We start from the raw sequence: 21,690 nt of genomic DNA on the forward strand, positions 1-21,690 counted from the left end.
ATGCCTGTTGTCAGAGCAAGCACAAATGAAGTGCCAAAAAAACACTGCAGCTTAGTACTGACCTCAGTTTTTAACTGCTTGTTAAGGGTACATCGTGACAGTAATTCTTTATCCGAACATGGTCATTATATGCATAGCACACTTCATATGCAACCCATATTTAGATCTCTTCTGAGATCTCTGTGAATGTTCCTTCTTCACATTCTTTGATGAAGGGTGTGTGTCCAGAGAGACTTTAAAAATTACTTTTAAGGGAAAAAAATTTTGAGAAATACCACACCCTCTTATTCCAAAGAAGCCTTGTGCTGTTTTTTCTTTTGGCTATGTTTCTTTTTGTTTTCTTTTTTCTTCCTGAGATGCATGCTACCTGAAAGTCACCCAGGAGTATTTGATGGTGGTACTGGCGTAAGGGCCTGCATGATGGGCTGGTAGCAGGGGACAGATGGTAGTATTTACATATCACTCTTAAATCAGTGTGGAGTTGTGCATGGGATCATCCTTAAAGTTAAACCTAAAAATTCATCTCCTTTAAATCCAAATAAGGGTGGTTATCCCAGTTTATTGTAGCCAGTTTGGAACAGATCTTAAATCATGGCACTCTTCATGTGTGAACAGATGCACTTGCTCTCTGGCTCTTTGCATGCCCTTCACTTTTGCCATTAGCCTTCCCCCAGCAGACACCACAAGCAGCATTTTTGATTGTGGTGGCTTCCTGAGCAGGTATAGCTGCAGAAGGGTAGAACTTGATGTAATCCTTATTTTAATCCCTGCCAAGGAGAGCAGGCTGTGGAGGGGCGGTTTGGGGACAACTTCACTTGGATGAGCATTTTGGAGAAGATGAGGTGGAAGAAAAAAGGGTACTAGAGGGCATGCCAAGGTACAACCTCCTCATACCCCGTTCTATTCTTCATCTCCTATCTGTTCATCATTTGTCTGTAAATCTCTTCACCTGGTATTGGACTGTCTGGATTTCAGCAGTTGTCTCGCTAGCTGTTGATATTTGTCCACCTTCTGGTACCAAGCGGTCACTGTCACCATGTTATCTGGCACAGCAGTCTCCAAATGGGTGTGCGTGCGCAGGATGATGCATTGAAATACAGGAAGAAAATATTAGAACTTCAGTAGTACATACACATAATTTATAAATATACATAAATATATGTGTATTGGGGGTGCACACTCAAAAGGTTTTGCTAATAAGGGGTACATGATCAAAATACTTTGGAGACTACTTCTCTAGCAGATGGAAAAATCTTTTTTCCCCTTATTTGCCCCCTGATATGTCTCTGCTAAATTCAGCCCTCCACAAATACAGCTCCTTCCCAGCTTTTAGACACTGTGTAATGAAATTAATCCCTCCAGTAACTCAACTGAATACAACCCCTTCTCCAACAGAAAATATAAATGAATGGGTCTGGCTGAAAGAGAAGCGTGCTTGCTGCCCACCTCACCAATGCAATTAATTGAAATGCATCCATGTGATTTTTTTCCTTTTTATTTGAGTGGGAGCTGGTTGGTTTCCCAGTGCAAGCAAAAGAGCTGTTTTCTTTTCCTAAAGTGAAACACCTGGTATCTGATGCTCGATCTATTGAGGTCGGTTAAGGGAAAGAAAGGCAAAGGGGCACAGCTGGGCAGCAGGATGACTGATGTGGAGGGGAGTGAGCAGGGTGCCAAAATTTGCAGGACCGGTGGGGAGCAGCAAAGGTGGAGGTAGAGTGACTCAGGTTGGCCCCCACTGTGCCTCTGGGCCTGGATTCCTCCCATGCTGCTGCTCCTTCTCTCTCCAAAAATGAAAAAGGGGATCCTGCCAAGGCGCTTTGGAGGATGATGGGCATGGCAGTGGGATCCTGCTGCTGGCAGCAGCTGGACAAGCTTTGGGTGAACCCAAATTCACCCTATTTGCTCATGGGCACCCAAGTGGGTGTCCGGCACAGGGGAAGTGATTTGCTCCTCTTTGCAACTCCTGGTGTAAACACTCATGCCAAGGAATAGGGAAAAGGAGTGGGACAGACAGACAAATGGACATCTCTTTTCTAGCTGTGTCCCCAGCCAGTGCTTTCAGGGTCTTAAATGCGAGAGCACCCCAGTCTGGCTGGCAGACAGGCTGCAAATCCAGTTAAGGTGGGACTGTGCTGCTAATGAATGCTTTGGTCATGAGCTTGAGGGCCTTTTTAAACTATCGGTTTTCTTTTTTTCCCCTTTTTAACTAAACAGCCTTTCTGCAAGGGCATACGTCCAGGCTTCAGGTGCTATGAGGTGAGGATGCAAGCCTAGAGCATGATTTGGTTTCCTGTTCTGCACCCTCTCTTGCTCCTGGACTGTAAGGGGTTTTGTCTCTGTCTCAGCTCCACGGCTGCCACCTGGAGCTCTGCATCACCTACCAGTCTTACAGGAGTGCTTGAGGGCTAATAGTTTAAGGACCACGAGATGCTCAAACACTGGAGCCAGATCTGTACACAGCTGAGGGAAGCAACTAGTGGTGGACTAATATGTGAAGAGCTTAATCATCTGGGGAATGGGTCTCTGCCTTGACACCCTCTTCTTCCTACCCGAAATAAGCAAAATCAGGTAAAACTGCAAGAGGAACAAAATTCTGGAATTACAGAGTGTTTAATATTTCATAGGTGGAATTGCATAAACAAAAACACATTGATGGTAAATTAATTCATTATAATTTATTATTCAGTACTAAGCAGCCAGGCGATAAAACTTGATTTATCATGAAAGTATTTTTGTGTCCTCTTAATTATTACTTTTGTTACAGCCAGCAGAATGGAGTAGTACCTTAGGTTATCCTGCAGGTATGCCCTGCTGTGCTGTCAGGTGTGCCCATTTTTTGAGGTGTGAGGGGGAAAGAATCAGATGATGGTGCCAGCTTGGAAAGTTATTGCATAGCTACTGTCACATAAAACAGAATTAATTCCAAGAGCTTTAAAATATGTGCAGTATGTGTACTGAACTTCTACAAACTGGTACTCTTAGCGATTGCCAGTAGCTATTATGTCAAAACTTTATGCTTCTAATGTCAAACACAAGACTTTAATGGTGAATGATTACAGATAAGTTTTTTATCTTCTGAAGGGTATCATTTTGCTTCTTACCAGCTTAAACATGCAGCACACACTCCTGCCTCTCTCTTGCTGCATGTGTTGCTGTACTACTATCAAAGCACTGATACAGACAGTAAGTCCCTGGATAAGCCAGTGGGTGAGAGGAGGAAGGTGCTGAGAAAGGAGGGGAGGGTGAGCAGGGAGCAGCGATCCACCCAGGTGATGTTAGGGGAGCTGGACGAGATGCTGGGATGATTTCTGCAGATGCGTGGCCCCAGTGCTGCTGACCTGAAGGGGTGGAGGAGTTCTTGAGGATACTGCACTGACATGCAAGGCAGACGTGTGGACTAGAAAGGCCTGTCCCATGAGTCATAGAATCATTTTGGTTGGAAAAGATGTTTAAGATCATAGTCTGTGTCCAACCATTAACCCAACACTGCCAAGTCCACCTCTAAATCATGTCCCTAAGAACCTGATCAACACATACCTCAAGCTGTCATGGCCTTCAGAAAGCAATGTTGCATGTATTTCCAGTTGGTTTGGAAGTCCCTCTGCTTGGAGAAGCTGAGTTCTTCTATAAGTCTTTGCACTCTTTTCTCCATCTGCCAAAACAGTGTGTGAGAAGGGCAGGAGATGAAAGCAGCATGGTGGATCAGGTGGGAGGACGGATGGTGAGCACAGAAGTTGTCAGTGCTGTACATATGTGGTAGTAATTTCTGTTGATTCTGCAGTATGCAAATATTGCAACCATTATGTAATACAATACTTCAAAGTGGTTTCATGTTGAAACACAGATTTATTAAAACAGAGGACCCAGCTGATAATGTGAATGAAATCCAATAATCAAAACAGTTACTCGTAGGTGGGATATTTGAATCTGAACGCCCGCAGTCTCTTTCTGAGTCTTTAAAGTACTTTGCAGTCTTGTGAGAGATTGTATCGAGAACTCTTGAAATTTTAAAGGGTGACTCACTTTATTTTCCCCTCCGAAGAATTAAGCTGTTTCACTGAGCTCATCTTCACTGGTCTGATATGTAATAACTTGTTTTTCCCTCTGCTACTACCTAAATTTATTGTTCTAGTGCTGTTGTTAAATGTGAACCTTTTCATTTATAATTTTTTAATGCTATGGCTGATCAGTAACCCAGAAGTTTGTAGCTGGATGGAGGATTGCCACATATAAAGTAGTTCCATGCAGCCTCTCGATCTGGGCATCAAGCAAACTGCTCTTGAAATAAATCCAGTCTTTGCAGCAAGTGGGTTTTCCTGAGTTTTCACTCACATTGGGACAGGTGTTTATGTCCCAGCTCTCTTCTGCTCCATGGTCTAGCACTGATCAAGTGGGCAAGTTCAACCAGGCGTTGACAGACAGAACCATGAGGTGGATGTGAGCTTCAAAGACAAAGTGAATGTCCCCTGATGCCGTGAGTGTGCTGGCTTTCTTCACCAGCCGAGCTGCTGCCATCATCTTGCAAAGGCCAGGGAGCAGGGCAAGCCCTTGCAGTGCCCTGGTGAGACACTGGCAAACAATCCAAAGCTATTTGGTGTTGCTGGAAGGAGGTGGGGAAAGAAATAATTTATATCCCTGACTCCTGACAGGTGAGACAGCGGGGACCAAGAAGGGTCCTATTGGAAGTGGAAGGGTTTCTTGAATTGGTGCTTGCAGCAGGGCTCAGGGAGAGTCCGGAGGGAGGCAGGGCGGCCACCAGCAGCCAGCTGGCCCCGAGTCCACAGCAGCGTGCCTGGGAGGGAGATCCCTGGTTCACTGCCAGCCAGTTTGGGAGGAAAGCTGCTACCAATGGTGTTAGTCAGACTGTGACTGCAGAATGCTGTTCAAAGGGCTGGCGTGCTGTAAGAATGACGGGTTGGGTGTTATCTCATTTCCCCTTTCACATAACCCCAGGGATGAGGGAGACTGTTAATGAAACTCTGGTGGTGAATGGAGCCAGAACCAGGCTGCAATGTGTAAATAATTTCTCATGGGAGATTTGTCATTTGGTCCTTTTGTACCACTCCACAAGCATAGCCTTCCCGTTTGCTTGTTGTTTATTTTCCCCTGGCTGTCACTGTTTCTGTTTAATCCTTAAAAATAATAATATGCAGTAATAATGGTGAAGAAGAATGCTTTTCTTAACATTGATGTCAAACACTATGATACAATTTCCGTAATATTTTGGCTTAATACTATGCGCACAATGCCAGCAGTAGCACTGAATGGGTTCAGAGACTGCTGTAATGCTCATTAGGGATGCTTTTTCAGAGCTCATGTAAGAGGCCCCTGAAGACATGCAGAAGAATGAACACACTATTTGTGTATGAAATGGTGGCAAAATAGGCTGCTGGAGAATTAAAGCTCAGTCAGCCTAACTTTGATCCCTAGCAAGGCATGAATGCAACTAACAGTCAATAAAGAAACACTTACTGAGTAGCACAGCATTAAAAACGCTATGTAGATTTTTTAAGAACAGATTGTTTCAAAGCAGCTAGTTTTCCAACTCTGACAGGTGAGCATGCCTTGTAAACAGAAGGGAGGGAATAAATAAGGTGGATCTGCTCATGCTGTCTCACAGAAAATTTCATAAGCAAACAAGAGAGGCTCTAGAACTAGAGCCACTGTGGTTAACCTTGTTGGAGCACAAGCCCTGCCCCTTCTCTTTCTCTGTGTATCCACCCCTCCTCTCTTGCCACTGGTTTGTTGCTGTCCGGTACTATTCACAGAAGTGCTGCAGCTACCTCCTCCCATTCCTTCATCATCCCCTTGCAAGATGCTTGGACTCAGTGGTAGGTTTCACTGCTGTTGGCCTTGTTCGAGAGAAGCACACAGCAATCTGGAAATAATAGTCTAGGTGAAATTGCCAGAAGGGAGGTGTGCAGCTGCTTGAAAAGAAGCATTTGCTCAGGAATTCATGTTTTGATACAAAGCCATCAATGGGACCCCTGCTACCAGGACCTTTTTGACAGGCCCTTGCAGGAGTTCCTCCTTTCTCACTTGCATTCATTAACTGTATCAGTGACCTGGATGCTAGAGCTTAAAGTTGACTTATGCAGCTTTCGTGTATCCCTAACTTTGAGGAACCTTGCGGGGCACAGGAGATAAATTCAAAACGATCTTGGCAGGCTGGAGAGAGGGTCCATGATGAAGAAGCTGAAATTTCACAGAGAAAAGTGCTAAGAGTGGTACTCATGACGGAGAATCCAAATGGCTGTGACCTGGGCCATTTGGCAGATGTATTGAAAAGACTTAGTATATCTTACGATGTGCTTGTACAGAAAACCAGATCTTGTTTTGGAAACATTATATGTAAAATATAAAGGAGGGTCAACCTAGATTTTTTTGAAGAGACTGTATGTTCATTTCTGAAAAAGCCTGAGAGCTGTTGTCCTGCCAGAGGAGGGTAACAGAGAGGCCTTGTTGAAACGAAAGTACTTGGAGAAGATTGGAAAGAATGCAGCAGCCGCTGGCTGGTGTGTGCTGCTTTACTGAAATCTAGTAACAGGGTTGCCTCTGTGGATGGCAAATCTATTTTGGTTGTGAGTTAATGTATCTGTAGTCTCTGTAAGTGAAACAGGAGGAATATGATAGCCTTACCCAGGAATTACGGTCACTTTTTTCTCCAAAACGGCATTTCCTCCTTCCATGTGCTCTTCTGCCAGAAAGGAGTTGCATACAGCACGGTAGGTAGATGAAGTCAGAGATCCCGAAATGGGACCCATGCCCTGACATGTTCTTGATGAGCATGTGTCAGTTTGGGATAAGAAGTGCCCACGGCTGTGGTGGGCACCCTGCATGCAACAGGGTGTGCACGTCCCCCCATGTCAGGGTGCAGACTGCAAGGAACCATCCAGCCACACTGGGCAATGAGTAGCCGTCCTGTTTGTCTTCGCCTGTCACGGGAGCTGCAGAGGAGGAGGATGTGGAGAATGGCAGGGATGATGTCCTCCCTTTCTGGCCATGAGGATTCTGGGGTTCGGATCTGGTCAGTGCAGCTTTGGACTCTGCAGGTGAAATTATAATGGTAACCAGGACTCACAGCAGATAAACATTAATGTCTTTGGGATTCAAAAAATAACCTGGGAGTAGCATTTATGGTTTTTGGAGCAAATTCCATTGTTTAACTGCTAAACAAGAGAAATGTCACTTTCACTTCTTCCAGAAGTACACTGGTGGAAAGGTAAAGCCTTTCTGCTGTTATTCCTAAGCACATTAGAGGAGAGGAAGCTCTTGACAGCTCCCAACATCAGACACTTCCTCCGATCAGCTGCTGCAACTCTGGTCCCACAGCGCAGTAGGTGTGTCGTGTGCTTGTGCCTGGTACTCGAGTGCTGGCGGTCTGCTCCTGCTCCACTCAGCCTGCTGGTGCTGCTGGGCCCGGGAGAGGACACTCAGCAAGGGGAGCAAATCTGGCCATGGAGCTCATGTTCTCCATCACTCTCTGGTGAAGGCCCTCAAGCAAACAGTGCAGCTCATCCCAGAGCATCACTCTGGGCCTGTATCAGATGTAGCAGTAGCACCTTTTCAAAAGTTGTGTTTAAATATTGAAAGGGGAGAGAAATTATTGTCTGTTCTCTTGTCAGCTGAGAGCAGATTTTATTTATTGGTGCAATTTCATAGAATCACAGAATAGTTTGGGTTGGAAGGGACCTTCAAAGATCATCTAATCCAACACCCCAGCAATGAGCAGGGACATCTGAAACTAGATCAGGTTGCTCAGAGCCCTGTCCAGCCTGGCCTGGAATGTCTCCGGGGATGGGGCATCTCCCACCTCTCTGGGCAACCTAGGCCAGTGTTTTGCCACCCTCACTGTAAAAAACTGATTCTTTATTTGTACGGCTGCGATTTTTGACTTCTTGCCTGAACCTGAGAGAGGCTAGTTTGGACGTCCAACTTTGATTTAAGTGAATTTGCTGTTAGACTGCAAGGGAAACCCCAGTGGCTTTCCTCCCCCCACCCCCATCCCTCTCTTTCCTTTTTTCGAACAGGCAGCGCCTCTACAACTCTTGTGGAGATTTGTGGGCAGAGTGACGGGCACGGCTCGGCCTGGCAGGAGGCGGCAGCACATTTGCATCTGGAATATTGTGTCCAGTTCTGGGCCTGTCAGTTCAAGAAGGACAGGGAACTGCTGGAGAGCGTCCAGTGCAGGGCAACAAAGATGATTAAGCGAGGAAAGGCTGAGGGAGCTGGGTCTCTTTAGCTTGGAGGAGACTGAGGGGTGACCTCATTAGTGTTTATAAATATGTAAAGGGTGAGTGTCACGAGGATGGAGCCAGGCTCTTCTCAGGGGCAACCAATGATAAGACAAGGGGCAATGGGTGCAAACTGGAACACAGGAGGTTCCATTTAAATTTGAGAAGAAACTTCTTCAGAGTGAGGGTGACAGACACTGGAACAGGCTGCCCAGGGGGGGTTGTGGAGTCTCCTTCTCTGAGACGTTCAAACCCGCCTGGACACATTCCTGTGTAACCTCATCTAGGTGTTCCTGCTCCGGCAGGGGATTGGACTGGATGATCTTTCGAGCCCCCTTCCAGTACCTAACATTCTGTGATTCGGGCGGGGGACGCTGTGAAGCAGCCCCTGATCGCGGCCGATCGCGACTCTCGGGCTCCGACTGCCGGTGAGGCCGCGGCGGGGCCGGGGCGGGGCTGCGGGGGCGGGGCCAGGCCGGCTCCCCGGCGCGGGTCCCGGGCACGGCGGGTTCGGCGAGCGGCTGCGGGCGGGGGCTCCTCCTGCAGGTCGGTGCTGCCGGGCGGGGGTGGCTTTGAGGGCGGCAGCTGTAAAAGCTGTTTGGGGCGAAGAAGGGAGGGAGGTGAGAAGCGGCGGTTCAGAGCTGTGGCCGCACGGCAGCGTGAGTCAAGGGTTTTAATTAAGTTGGTATTTGCAGGGGGAGGAACGCAGCTCGCATGCGGATGACTTCTGAAGTGTATGAAAGCTGTCTTCTAATTACAAGTGCTTTACTGATTCCGATTAATTGGCAGAGATGACTGCAAGCCTTGCGAGACCTGGGGTCATCAGGTCCTGAAAAGATGATAAATCCAGTTTTCACAAAGATCCCCTCCATTCCAGTGTACCCATGCTGGTCCCCAGCCTGCAGTGTTACCCCCTGCTGCAAACCTGGCAGGAGGGGATGCGTCTGCCCGTCCTGTGCCTGTTGTCCCAGCACAGGATGCCCATGCTGAAGGGAGCATCTCGCTTTTGCTGCAATGGGGAGATGCTGCTTGCATCTTGCTCCCTTGTGCTGGGTGTGGTGCTCACTGGTTCCTTGCTCTGTCCCAGCTGAATTCAGTAACCCACTCCCCAAGGTCCAGTCTTCTGCTGGTGTGGCAGGTCGTATCAGCTGGGAGAGGGCTCTTCTGAGAGCAAGAGATGGTCTGAAGGAGGGTGCTGCTCCTTGCAGCTAGGGTGGAGCTGAGGGGAAGGAAGGAGTGTGGTGGTGGGGGAAGGAAGAGCATCGGAAAGAGAGAAAAGGAACTAGACTTTGCCTTTTTGGTGTTGGTGAGCTCCTCAATCAGCTCAGTCATCTTCTATGTATGCCCTCAGCAAAGTGGAACAGCTGAGACATGAGTACGTGTTTCCTTCTGCTTGCTTTGCTGGGGGAATGGTGATCTCACGGGGTGGCGAGGCAGACAGCTGCAGGGTGTGACTGTCTGGCTTCTTCGCCAGGTCCTGGCAGTGTGGGCACCTCAAAGTTCTTCTTGCAGAGGGCTACCCAAGCTGCCTGAAGCAGGGAGAAAGACACACACCTGGCCAGAAGCTGCAGAGCGTTGAGCATCTTGGAGCAGCCCTGGGGACCATGGGCTACTGTTCCAGTTCATGGTGGCCTGCTAGAGGAGCAAAGAAAAATACTATGGGAAATGTGGATCTGAAGTGATGGTTCCCTCTCATAGTCAACCTTTGCTTGACAACACTGCTCTAATTTCATGCCTAGTGCAGGTCTAGCCACTCTCCTCTACCTCAGGAGCTTCATCATCACTGCAGAGCTATGGCTGCTGGTCCCATCTTCTGCTGGTGCAGGCAGCCCTGGTGCCAGGATCAAGTTGATGGGCTTGGCTGGGCCATGCAGCTTTGTCTGGAGCTGTTGATGTGGCTTCTTTGCTGTAGTTCCCCTAACACCTGCTCTGGATGACCACAGACCACAGCGGTCTGGCAGTGCTTAGGAGCCTGGTCTCTGCGGAGCTGGCCTTCTCCTGCTTTCCTCAGCTGTAATTTTGTTCACAAGTTTTCTTTCAGCACAGCCCTTTTGGAAAATGGGTTGGTAATAGAATAGGGCCCAACTACTACTGCAAAGTGAACAACACTGAAAAACATAGTTTAGCCAGGCCAAACTGGTTACTAAATGACTCAAATGTGCTTTAAGATGTGTTAATTGAAGGGTTAATGTTGTTTTTTTTTTTTTTCCTAGTTCCCTTTTAACAGATGCTTATTGGCATTCTGCATGAAGTCTTGCAGCTTTTACAGTCATCATGAATCAACAAACTGTCCTTGTCTTCCCATAAAAGTGGAACTGCTGGCATATGAGCAATATATGAAATAACATGCGTTGCAATAGCAAGCGAGGCCTCTTCATTCTCTGTGGCAACTGGTTTATTGTGATTTTCTTTATCCTCAAGAACAACCTGCTCTTACCTTGACATTTGCCACATTATTTTGAGAGACAAAGCTGTAGCACATTCTTTCTCCTATGTTAGTAACCATCCAGTGATAAGTTTAATAGAACTTTGTTGCTGTTTTTGTGCTTGAAGGGCCTTTGCAGGAAGAGATAAAAAGCTCAAATGAGGAAGCACTATGTGGTGGTATGGGAAACAGCAGCTTGGAAAGATAACTTACATTGTTAATTTGTTCACAGAAGAGGGTTAGCGATAATGTTAAGTGGCCTGAAAACAGAAATGGAATGAGCAAGAAGCAGGATGTAGAGAGACATGGTGGAGAAGGGAAAGCAAAATGAGGCTCTCTTGGTACAGTGTAGCATTACTTGGTGCCTATGGTGAAAGGAGGTAAGAAGGACTAACAAGATGCTTGAGCATTGACTGCCAAAAATCTTGTAAGAAGGCAAGATATTGTGCACCAGATTTCACCAACATGCATTGAATATTGTAGCTAAATACACTACAGTGCGCTAAGTACAGTTTTAAATATCTGAATAGAGAAGATTGCTGCATTACCTTTAGGGTCACTGTCAAATGCCAGCACAAATGTCATGTCTGAAATCAGCACATCGGTTTCTCATTTAAATGCTGCTTTAGATCTGGGGCTGGCCCTGCTCAGTTTCACAGCTGGGAGCATGGAGGGCAAGTAGTCATGTTTTCACATGATGTATTTGCTTTTAAGTTATGTCTGTCCATAAACAGACGATAAGTACCCTTCTGAGTGACCAATTAAAAAAAAAAATCCATTTTTTTGTATTTCTTTATAAACTATGCAATCATACTTTGTAACCATTATTGTCAGTGAGTGGTAAAATGAGGATTATGAGGATTAGATATTAGGAATTAAAAATATTATACTTTTTAAATGTTTTTGGCTCCCTCTGTCCAAGCTAATAGTTACATGGAAGAAAGCTGCCTTTAAATGGATTGCATGATACAGGAAAACTGTATCTTTGTATTTTTTTCTTTGTAACCAATAGCAGGCCAAAAGGCATGTTATTAAGCATGGGCAGTGGAAAATGCTGTTGGGTTGATTTGTACGTCACAGAATTACAGAAGATTGGAAGGGACCTCGAAAGATCATCTAGTCCAATCCCCCTGCCAGAGCAGGGACATCTAGATGAGGTTACACTTATAGGTAACCTGGAGCTGTGCTGCTTTATGAGCAGAGCTGGGGACAAGTTCTGCCTGGAGGCATGTCCTGCGTGTCCTCTGTGGACGTCAGGTTGTGGCCTCGTTTCTCTGTCCCCATCACTGGCAGTGAGCAAAGTTTTAATCTCTGATTGATACTGGTTGTGTAGCAAGTGGCAGACACACATTTGTCAGTCTTGCGGATATTGCTGCTTTAACCTGCAAAGGGTTTGGATTGCTCCAGGAAAACTGAGTTTGAGCCTCTTGTCAACACAAGAGAGATGCAGCTCAACTCTTGCTTGGTCATGCAGGTTGATCACCCAGTTGTGCTTTAGGAAGTGGTGGTTATTTTCTGTCCCCATTTAGTCCTTGCCCTGTGCTGAGGTTGTCAGAGGTGGCGATGGTCTTCCAGGAGATGGAGAGTGAAACTGTATGCCTTCATCTCAGCAAAGAAGAAAATCAGAGGGTATTTCTCCTTTTTCAGCAGGTGGGAAGGTGGGGAGAGAGGGTCTTTCCCCTTCCCTTGGCATTGACCAGGTGCTTGAAGTGGGGTGGGGTGGCCCTGTGTGGCTGTTCACAGCTCACTGGTGACCCCAGGGGTTGCTCTTTCCAGGTGGGCACCTAGAACCCTGTTATGCTCATTGAGATGTCTGGGGTTATGGTCACAGAGTTGTTGCCTGTTCCTTTTCTCTTTGTCCCCAGAATAACAGTGTAAAAAGCTACAAGTTAAGGTATAGCTCTGGAGGGACTGAAGTTGTCACAATCATCTTCAGTCCCTGGAATATTAAGAAATTTATAAGATGATGACACCTGAATGATCCCAAGAAGTGGATCTACAGCTGTTGGCTCTTCCCTCTCCGGGTTTTTGTACTTTTGTCACTTAAAAAATAATGGTGGTTATAACTAAAGCTATACCCTTTCCTGCAGGGAGAAGGATTTGCTTCCTTTTCTCCATGGTGGTTTGGGGATGGGGAATTAACATGACACAATTTGTGGACCCAAACTGTGAACTTTGATGAATTTGTCCTCCTCTTTACAGCCTGAAATTTTTACAGGGTGAAAGAAGGAAGTGGTTTGCTAAGTCACTTTTTTTTTTTTTTTCTTTTTTTTTTTTAATCAAAAGGACCAGTAATAACCACAGGGAAAACATACAAACAGTGAGTATTCGATGTAAAGCTATATTTGGGAAAGGCTGCTCATTGCGAACGCACTGACAGCGAGGCTGCAGCCGGCGCGTAAGTGTCCACCCGTCGGTTTGGGCTGGGGGTCTGGCTGTCACGTCTGCCTGGTGCACGTTGTGCTGCTTGCCAAGCTGACAGCCTGGTGATGAACTGCACGGTCGTTTAGCCCTTCAGGGAGAAATTGTTACGAGCAGGAGACCTGTTTGGCAAAGGTGATAAATGAAGTTAGGAAGAGGATAGATAATAGGTTTGATCCCTGGGTTTTATTACTACTAAAAGCAAGCAGCAGCGGTAATAGAGCTTTGAGCGAAGTCCTTCATCGTTCTTGAAATGTGTAGAGGTGTTCTGATATTTCCAATGCTTTTTTAAGCTGTTGCTCATCTGGAGTGTTTTTAGGGACGCTGTTTTGTCCCCACCCTGAACAGAGGATTCATGGTGGGTTTGAAGGTGCCCTGTTGCTGATGGGGGTTTTTCAGCAATGGGGTAACTGTCAGTGCAGATTTGGCTGATGAAAAGGTCACTGCAATGGAGCAGCTGAACCTAAAAATGTCATTTCAGTGGAAGGAATTGCTTTGTCCCATCTGTTACAGAAACTGTATTGCTTCTCGTACAATTTGAGGGAGTCTTTATGTTCAGAAGTCAGTGAAGCGAAACTTTTAAGGTAGGGCAGCTGTGCTTTTTTTTGCTTTAAGGCTTTTGCTCTAATTTAAGAAGCATATTTTTCATATGCTTTAATATATTATGAAAATCCATATGGGATCATATTTTTTGTGCTGAATCCAATAGTAATTTTTGCAGCGTTAAGGGGAGCGGGACGGTGTTTCTGTTTTACATTATTCTGAATTTTTAGGATGAACTAGTTCTGTTTCTTTTGTACTGTGCATTTCTTTTTCAGTATGGATTTTTCTGGGTGGATATGGATTACAAGGTTTAATCACTTTGAAACCAAAATGTATATGCTTAAAAATTAAGGATTTTTTTTGACTGGTTGAAAATTTCACCCTGCCTGTGTTTCTGAAGTCTTTACATATAATCAGCTTCATTTTTCGAGACATGAGCTACTTTCTATGTTCTACATTAGAGAGTACATTAGTTTTTATGTGAGAAACCATCATACTATTAGTCTCTGACCTTTTAATAGTGACATGGTTGGTTAGTTACTTAACTGATAATCTCTAAGGAACCACGGCTTTCTACCTTTCTTGGGAATGCCAGTCAGAGTATAGGTGGCTGTGTGGTATGTTCACAGATGTACAGCCATGACCTTTGCTTCTTCTGGGCTGCTAAATTTGCCATCTCTCACCATTCAGCTTATCCTTCTTCTTACACCAGCAGCATTCAAAGGCTCTGCAACCCTCTTGGGAGCTCAGGGGTGGACTGTCCTTCTAAAACGCCAGCACTTGCAGCCGTAAAGTCGCATCACGTACTACTTGGCGGTCACATTTGGTTGTGTGCCATGAGGTGGTGGTGCCTTGAAGCATGTGCATGTTGTTGGGATCACCGGGACCTCTTCCATCCTTTGCAAGGGGAGCATGCCATCTTCTGTCCTTGGCAGTTTCGTTTCGGTGTAAAGAACACTAAACCTTGGTGAGAGACTTTTCTTTCTCTACTTGTAGTGAGCGCTAGTGATTTGAAAATAATTTGTGAGATGGAAATCAAAGGGGCCAGGAGAATAATTGCTGGGCAGTCAACAGAGGAAGCAGTTTATAGGCTGCTTTGGGCTTTTTTTTTGCCTTTATTTAACCTTGCTAAGTGGTGTTCTGGAGAAAAATGAAGACTTTGTAATACTCCCATTCCTTCAGTGAAAGGGCACACTCAGCCTGGGGCCTGTTTTGAGATCTCCTGCTAGGTCTCCAGCAAAACCAGGTCTCGGCGGTTGCCCGTCTGGATCGGCTCCGTTGGCTCTTCTGTAGCCCTGGAAGGGCTTGCTGCTTTTCAGGGCACACACCCGGCCATCAGAGCAGGTAATTCCTGAAGGTATGTGGGGCAGCAGCTCTCTAGGCAGTTTCCTTCAGTTGCCAGCCATTTTCAGCTTCCACCTTGTTTTTGTTTGTTGGTTTGGTTTGTTTTGTGGATTTTTATTTTTCTTTTTCCTTCTCCTTGAAGGCTTCCTCAGCCTTTTGTAGCATCTGTGGGAAACTTTTCATCACCCAGTAAGCCAGTTGTTACCAGGGGCTTTTACCCCTATTTCCAAGGGAATTTTATCCTATTACAATAAAGTGACCATTCTGGATACATTTGTAGTAGTAGGGCTTGAAAATCTCTTTTGAGAAGAGGTTTTTAATTCAAAGGCAATACAAATTATTCTGAAGGAACGGTCCCACATCTAGAAATGCAGATCGAGAATTGCTTGTTTACTTTACCTGTGTTTTTCCACATATTCTAGGCTATGAAGATTAATCTGAAATCTGAATTTGCTGGCTTTGAACCCTCCCTTCCTTCTCCTTCTCTCTTTTTTGAGTTGTTTATCCCATGGAGTTCAGGGTCCACATGAGTAATTGTACCAATTTTAAAGTTTCAACTGCTTGCAGCTTGTTTATCACTCTTTTTTTTTAAAGAGGCTTATTTACAAATGGCAGGACAAAACTGATTCATGCTACGTCACGTTTTTTTCTTTGTGCACCTGCTCATGCATTGGTCATCCACTGCATAATGGCATAAATTTCTAGCTATAACGCTAACCTGCATCTTCAGCTGCTGCTCTGTCATTCCTTTCTGCTCTCAGCTTGGGCCTGGCTTGAATTATGAAAGCATATGTGGGTTAATCCACACCAACTTTTCCCAGTAGAGGGAGGTATTGTAAAGCTCAGCCAAGGTAGGATTCTACTTGCTGGAGAAAAATGTGCCTTTTGCTTCCCCTCCCCCCCGCCCCGAATATCAAGAATTCGTGGGGCACTGTGTGCAGAGAGCCTGGAAGAGGCAGCTGAATGAGATTGCTCCACATTTGAGTACACAGAAGATTTCCCATGCTTGCTTCTATAGTTTTTCATTATTATTGGAATTTAATAGTTGGGATGAGAGCAGGGACCCCTGCCTTGCCTCACCAAAACCTCATGGGCCACCTGCAGTGGGGGTGGAGACGCCTTTGGTACTGCCAGTGAGAGGAGGGGACCCCATGCTCACTGCAGCAGCCCCTCTGCCTTCCCTGTTCCCCCTCAAATCCCAAAGAACTTCGGTATTTTGAGTGTGATGCTGCTCTGAAGGATATTGACGACACCATCATGTACTGTTTTTTTACTTTACATTGTATGGCAGGGACGTGCATCCATAGAAGAGGTTTTAAAAAATGCAGCAACTACTGTTAAATTGCAGCAAGAAAAGCATGGACATAAACCCATAGTCTGCTTTGCAGTGTTCTGGTAGGTAGTTCAAATGCCTCAGTACGTAGCCTAATCCGCAGATTAAATACGCATGCTTCAGGATTGATGGATCGCTAAGTGGAAAAGGCAGGAAACATCAAAACAGATGTTGGAGTCACATTAGACAAGGAAGGAAACATGTAATTAGTTAATCATTAAACTCCTTGAATTTAGGCTCCTATGAAGCTTTGAATTTTTTTTTTTTTTCAAGGTTCGTGTCCTTAGATTTGTGGCTTGATTTCTCTCTGTTCATTTCCTTTTATCACCGCCGGTCCTAGCAGGGACTCAAGGCACGGTACAGTATTTCTTGACACCCAAACCCGTCAGTGAGGACTCTCCTGGGCAGCCTAATTCAGGGAGGTGTAAACCTTCATTCGCAGTCAGCACGTCGATTGGGTGCTGTGGGGATTTTTGCAAAACTGCTGGAAGGGTCATCGGCACCTTCCTTTGCTTGCTCCAGGGAGTCGTGTGCATTCCTGCTGACATACAAACCATTTCCTTTGCTTTAAAGAGTGTTTTTCTTCCAGACATTGCAAGAAATAGCAGAAAGCCAACACTCTTGGACACATTCCTCTGGAGGGACTCATCCCAGTGATAAACTGGGTGAGCAATATGGGATGGAGAAACATGCTCCCCCTCCTGCCCCCACCACAGCCAACTTTCAACTGTGTGTGTGCTATGAGCACTCCTATACTCTTCTTACAATGCTACTCCGGTTTTTCTTTTTTACCATTTATGCTGCTGTGAAACAAACTTTTCCTGTTGCTTTGAAAATCTTCAGCTAAATTTAATTGAAATTTGGTGGTTTGTTCAAAGTTTAAAAAAAAAAAACCAAAACAAAACTAAGCAAAACAAGAATGTGTCACTGGAGCGGAAAAAAGATCAATCACGTTGATAAAGGCTTCTCTGTGTGGAATGAGAGAACTAAAACTTCGTCTTTCCTGGTTTCTATAGCTAATGTGCGTTATCTGTAAATACAGATTCATGAAGAAATGTACTGAATTTGAAGTACTTGGCATTTTTTGTTATTCATAAATTCAATGACATGAGCTAGCAATATGACCACAATAGCTACTCACTCACCTCCCTCCCCACTCCCCAAATAGTGGGGGAGAATCAAAAGGGAAGGGAGAATCCTGGATTGAGATAAACACAGGTTAATAAAATAACAAAATACTAATACACTACTAGTAAATATATGTCTAAAATAGAAATAGAATATAAATTAGAAGATACTCAATGCAATTCTTCATTAACTTGGTTCACACCGAGCAGCCAGTCCCAGGGAGCAGCACCTGGTACCGAACAGCTGATCCCGGAGAGAGAAAAGAGGAAAAAAGGTGGAAAGGCCCAGAGGCCTCTGCAAAATGGTGAAAGGCCAAACTAAAGAAAAGTCCTAAACAGAACTCCCCTGAACTGTCTTGGCCTTGACAGAGAGAGCAAAGATGACAGAATGTGAGAGAGAGAGAGACCAGAAGATCCCGACTCTCCTTAAATATGAAGCATGATGCTAATGGGATGGAATATTCTTACTGATCAGCCTGGATGTCAGTCAAGCCCTGCCCCATCCATACCCCCCTTCCTCGATGCCTCACACCTGTGGGCAGAACGCTCAGAACGCGCTTGGCTCTCAGGCCAGAGCAATTAAAAACGTTAACTCTGTCACAGGTTAGCTCTTGTTCTTGTTAGCTCTTGTTCTCAGACCAAGTCCAAATAATGACTCGCTGTGAAAAAGAAAGATTTCTAAGTGCACGAAGAAAATTAACTCATTTTCAGTCAAACCAGCACACATGGTTCCTTGCACCATGGGTTACTGTTCACATCCCTTTGAACACAGTGAAAAGTAACCAGACATAACCTGTCTTAAAAGGTTTTTAAATTGCATAATTCTGATTAATACCTACAGTCACCAGAACAACAGTACTTTCACAGAAATTTAAGAGAGAACGCTTCAGGCCTGGTATATCAAGACAAATGCTTTGTAGGACTGCAGTGAAAACTCAAGCTGGAGCCTTGTCCCACATAAGAAAAAGTTATTTATTGCTTGGGATGAATGAAGGACTGCATGGTTTCTGTCTAGGTTCTACCTTTTGCTGCTTAGACATAGGTGACTATTTTCCTCTAATAAAACATTGATAATACCATGCTTATCCATCAGATTGCAGTAGCAATGTTAGCTTTCTCTGGGGTGAGAAGGAGGTCGGTTGCATGAGACACGCACTGAAGAATGAAGACTGAACCTTCAAAGTACAGGGCATAAAAGCAAGCTGCGTATTACCAGTAACAAGAAAAGCTGTGGTAACTTGGCCAGTCCTCAAAAATTCTGACGGAATGTGAAAGGTCCAAGTGGCCTCATCCCACATGAGAAGAATGTAATCTCTCAAAAAAGGAATTATAAACAGCAGATAGGGGCTGAAAGGTAAAAGGGGGTGTGGGGAGCAGGAGGCACTCACTGGGGAAGTTCTTTTAACTGCAGAGTGATGTTCATCTGAGTTGCTTTCTAGTAACCTTTGAGCAAGTTAGTGGAGAAATACCATTTGTATTCTCCAACTTCTATCCAAAATACAATATGTATTTGATACTCAGAACTTAAGATTCGTCTGTTTGAATAATTTCAGATTTGAAACCTTGTCTCTTGTAAGGATTGGTGGAGGATCCCACAGGACAAAGAAGGAGTCTGGTTTGGATTTTGTCATGTAGCAAGCTTTTAGCTTGTCCCCAGGTCCTCCAAGAAAAGTCTTTCCCAAATCAGCTTAGACCCCTATTGGAGTTTTCTGAAGAAACTTGTGAAATAATGCTGTGGAGCTGACTCCCAGGTCTATTTTAAAAAACTAACCATCTTGCCCTCCTTTATACTGAAATGGATTTGATCTCAACAAAAAACAATGTGGTTTTGTGTCTGGACTTCTTGTATTCCTTAAATTCATGTGCTCTGTCTGGTGGTGTTGATTTTAAATTTTAGTAATACAGGTTCAGTGCACCTCTGGTTTCCAAGTACTTTTTAGTAAAAGCCATTTTGTCCCATTGGCTGTCCAAGTACAGGGGCTGTTTGTGCAGATGAACATGAATTTTAATGTGATGTACTTCACACTAACACAGTTTGCAGCAAAGTGGGTGAAGAGTTGTCCTTTAGTTTTTGATAGACTTGTTGCGTTGTTAATAAAGAAGTATTCCATGTACATTGAAGAGACTGCTACTGTAGTGAATTAAAATTTCTGAACAAATTTGTGGGTAATAGTTCTGTTTCATTAGTTTAGAAGGAGCTTTTTCACAGCAAAAAAATCTGCTGTGTCTTCACTTTTTGGATTCTCTAAAATTGATTGTTTGGGCAAAGAGAAATCATTGGTAGACTGATATTTAAAGCAGAGTAAAAACTGTTGGTAATGTATAGAAGCAGCTGTGCTATGAGCCTCTGTTGTCTTCTGTCCTTAACTCCGTTTGTAACAGCATTAACTTTTCATTGAATCACTGATTGACTGACTGTGGGGAACTGGCATTTAATTATGTTTAAGCTTATCCTGCTGCATATTGAGAAACAATTTAAAATACTTTGAAACTGGAATGCAGCGTGTTTAGGCAAATATCGTGACTGTTCTCCCTTTTATTTTCTGAGGACAGGAGCTCCGTGGTATAGCTCTTGTTGACATTTCAGTGTGTGCAGCCTTCTAACATCATATAAATCATATTGAATTTCTTGAACCATTATCTGTTTGGCACATTATGTGACTTCTTTTTCCAAATTAATTTATGTTATTTTTCCATTGTGTTATGTTTTATATTATATGTTGAAGACATTCCAGACTGAAGCACATTGATAGTATTATATAAAACTACTGTGCTTGTGTTTAGTTTGGTAATCCTAACAAAATTGGTGTCAAGTGGCATAACCAGTTTTACATATGTTACGCTTTTCTCTGTTACAGACATTCACTAATGCTCTTTTGTATGTAATCCTCTACAAAACAAACACTTCAATAATGAACTATGAAATTCATACGACATAGAACTTGTTTCCTATCCTAGTCAAAACCGTCCTTGCAAATTGTTAGATTTCTTGTCTTTCATTAAATGCAAATTCATTTAAAAACACACACCCTCTGAAACTCTCAACATAGAAGTAAAAACTCTGAATTAGGTTTTTGTTTATATGTGCCATGGATAATGTTAAAGAAGTTGTAAAAATATTTCAGAAAGTGGTAAGCTTTTCTGAAGCCTCCTTTTAAGTTGAAATGAAGAGTTTTATTACTAAAACATTACTAAGTGAGATGAGATGCAGAGCTTGCAAATCCCTGCTGGTCACCTTCCTGTTTTACAGGAAACCTTGAGCACTTTCATTCCGGTTTTACAATTACACAGGACACTCCATCACTGCAAAATGTGACAAATAGTTGTGGTGGTTATGTTTTGATGGCTGAGAGTGGGAAGAAAAATACATCGCGCTTTTCTTCTGATTCTCAAGATTTGTGCAAAGGAGCAATGTCTGAGCAGCACAGTGCTGTTGTGTTTCCAAAAGAGCATTTTATCTGAAGTTACTTTGCTACACTATTTGCTGCATTAATCTCCCTGTCAGAAGCTTGGGTAACTCTGAATTTTCCTAGCACTTGTGACTTTCTTTTCATCATAAATTATAGCGGGAAAGAGTTAACAGCAGATTGCAGCCCTGCAAAATTTGTAGCTGACTGCAGCAGGCGATGGGGAGAGCGCAGGGCAGAGTGGCTCCCGCCGTCGGGGCGGCCGGACTTGGAAGGAAAGCTGGAGGGAAGCCGGTGAGCGTGTCCTTTAGACATCCCTTAGGTGTGATCGAGTTATAAAGGAAATGTGGTGCCCTTCGGGAGGGTGTGTACCTATGAGAAAACAGGAAGCCGAGCAGCGGCCGCTTGCCTGCCCTGCCCGCCGAGGTGGGTCGCTCGGGCGGGTGCAGGTGTGCTGACACACCGCCCAGCCTCTCCTCTCCAGGCATCTTGGCAGCCGCGCTGCTCCTTGGCGGCAACATCTGGAAGAGGCGAGAGCGGGGGGAGAGAAACCCAACCCAAAGCCAAAACAGCACCCCCCCACACCCAGCCGCCACACACACACCCCTCCTTAAACCAACGCTTCAGGTAGAGAAATATGACGGCCTTGCAGCTGAAAGAGTTGTCACATTCGGGTCTGTACAGGAGGAGAAGGGATCGCCCCGATAGCGTGGGACTGGCCGGGTCGCAGGATGAGAAGCTGAGGTGAGTGCGTATTTGACGGGTACTGCTGGGGCGCTGAGCCCTGCTCGGCAGCCTGCTTGCTTTGGTGGTGCTAGCAAACAAAATGCAGTCACGGCTCGGGAAACTCACTGCA

At 44.8% G+C, this 21,690-nt stretch overlaps 1 protein-coding gene across 8 annotated transcripts in view; it reads left to right on the top strand.

The window, feature by feature from the left end:
- The window catches only part of LIMS1 (LIM zinc finger domain containing 1), a 79,508-nt gene that overhangs the window by 20,820 nt on the left and 36,998 nt on the right, over positions 1–21,690 (top strand). For 2 of the 8 annotated variants that reach the window (XM_082069534.1, XM_082069533.1), the window contains exon 1: positions 21,457–21,578. The exons of 2 other annotated variants lie outside the window; for them this stretch is intronic. In XM_082069534.1, the coding sequence (XP_081925660.1) occupies positions 21,472–21,578 (107 nt within the window). In that variant the 5' untranslated portion in view covers positions 21,457–21,471. Of the gene's footprint in view, positions 1–8,705; positions 8,781–12,952; positions 13,058–13,077; positions 13,216–13,605; positions 13,665–21,456; positions 21,579–21,690 lie in introns of those variants that run through there. 4 more of the 8 variants (XM_082069537.1, XM_082069536.1, XM_082069538.1 and 1 more) reach the window with 4 other exon arrangements.

The sequence above is a fragment of the Streptopelia decaocto genome (assembly GCF_964273445.1).
Source record: "Streptopelia decaocto genome assembly, chromosome: 1".
NCBI lineage: Eukaryota > Metazoa > Chordata > Aves > Columbiformes > Columbidae > Streptopelia > Streptopelia decaocto.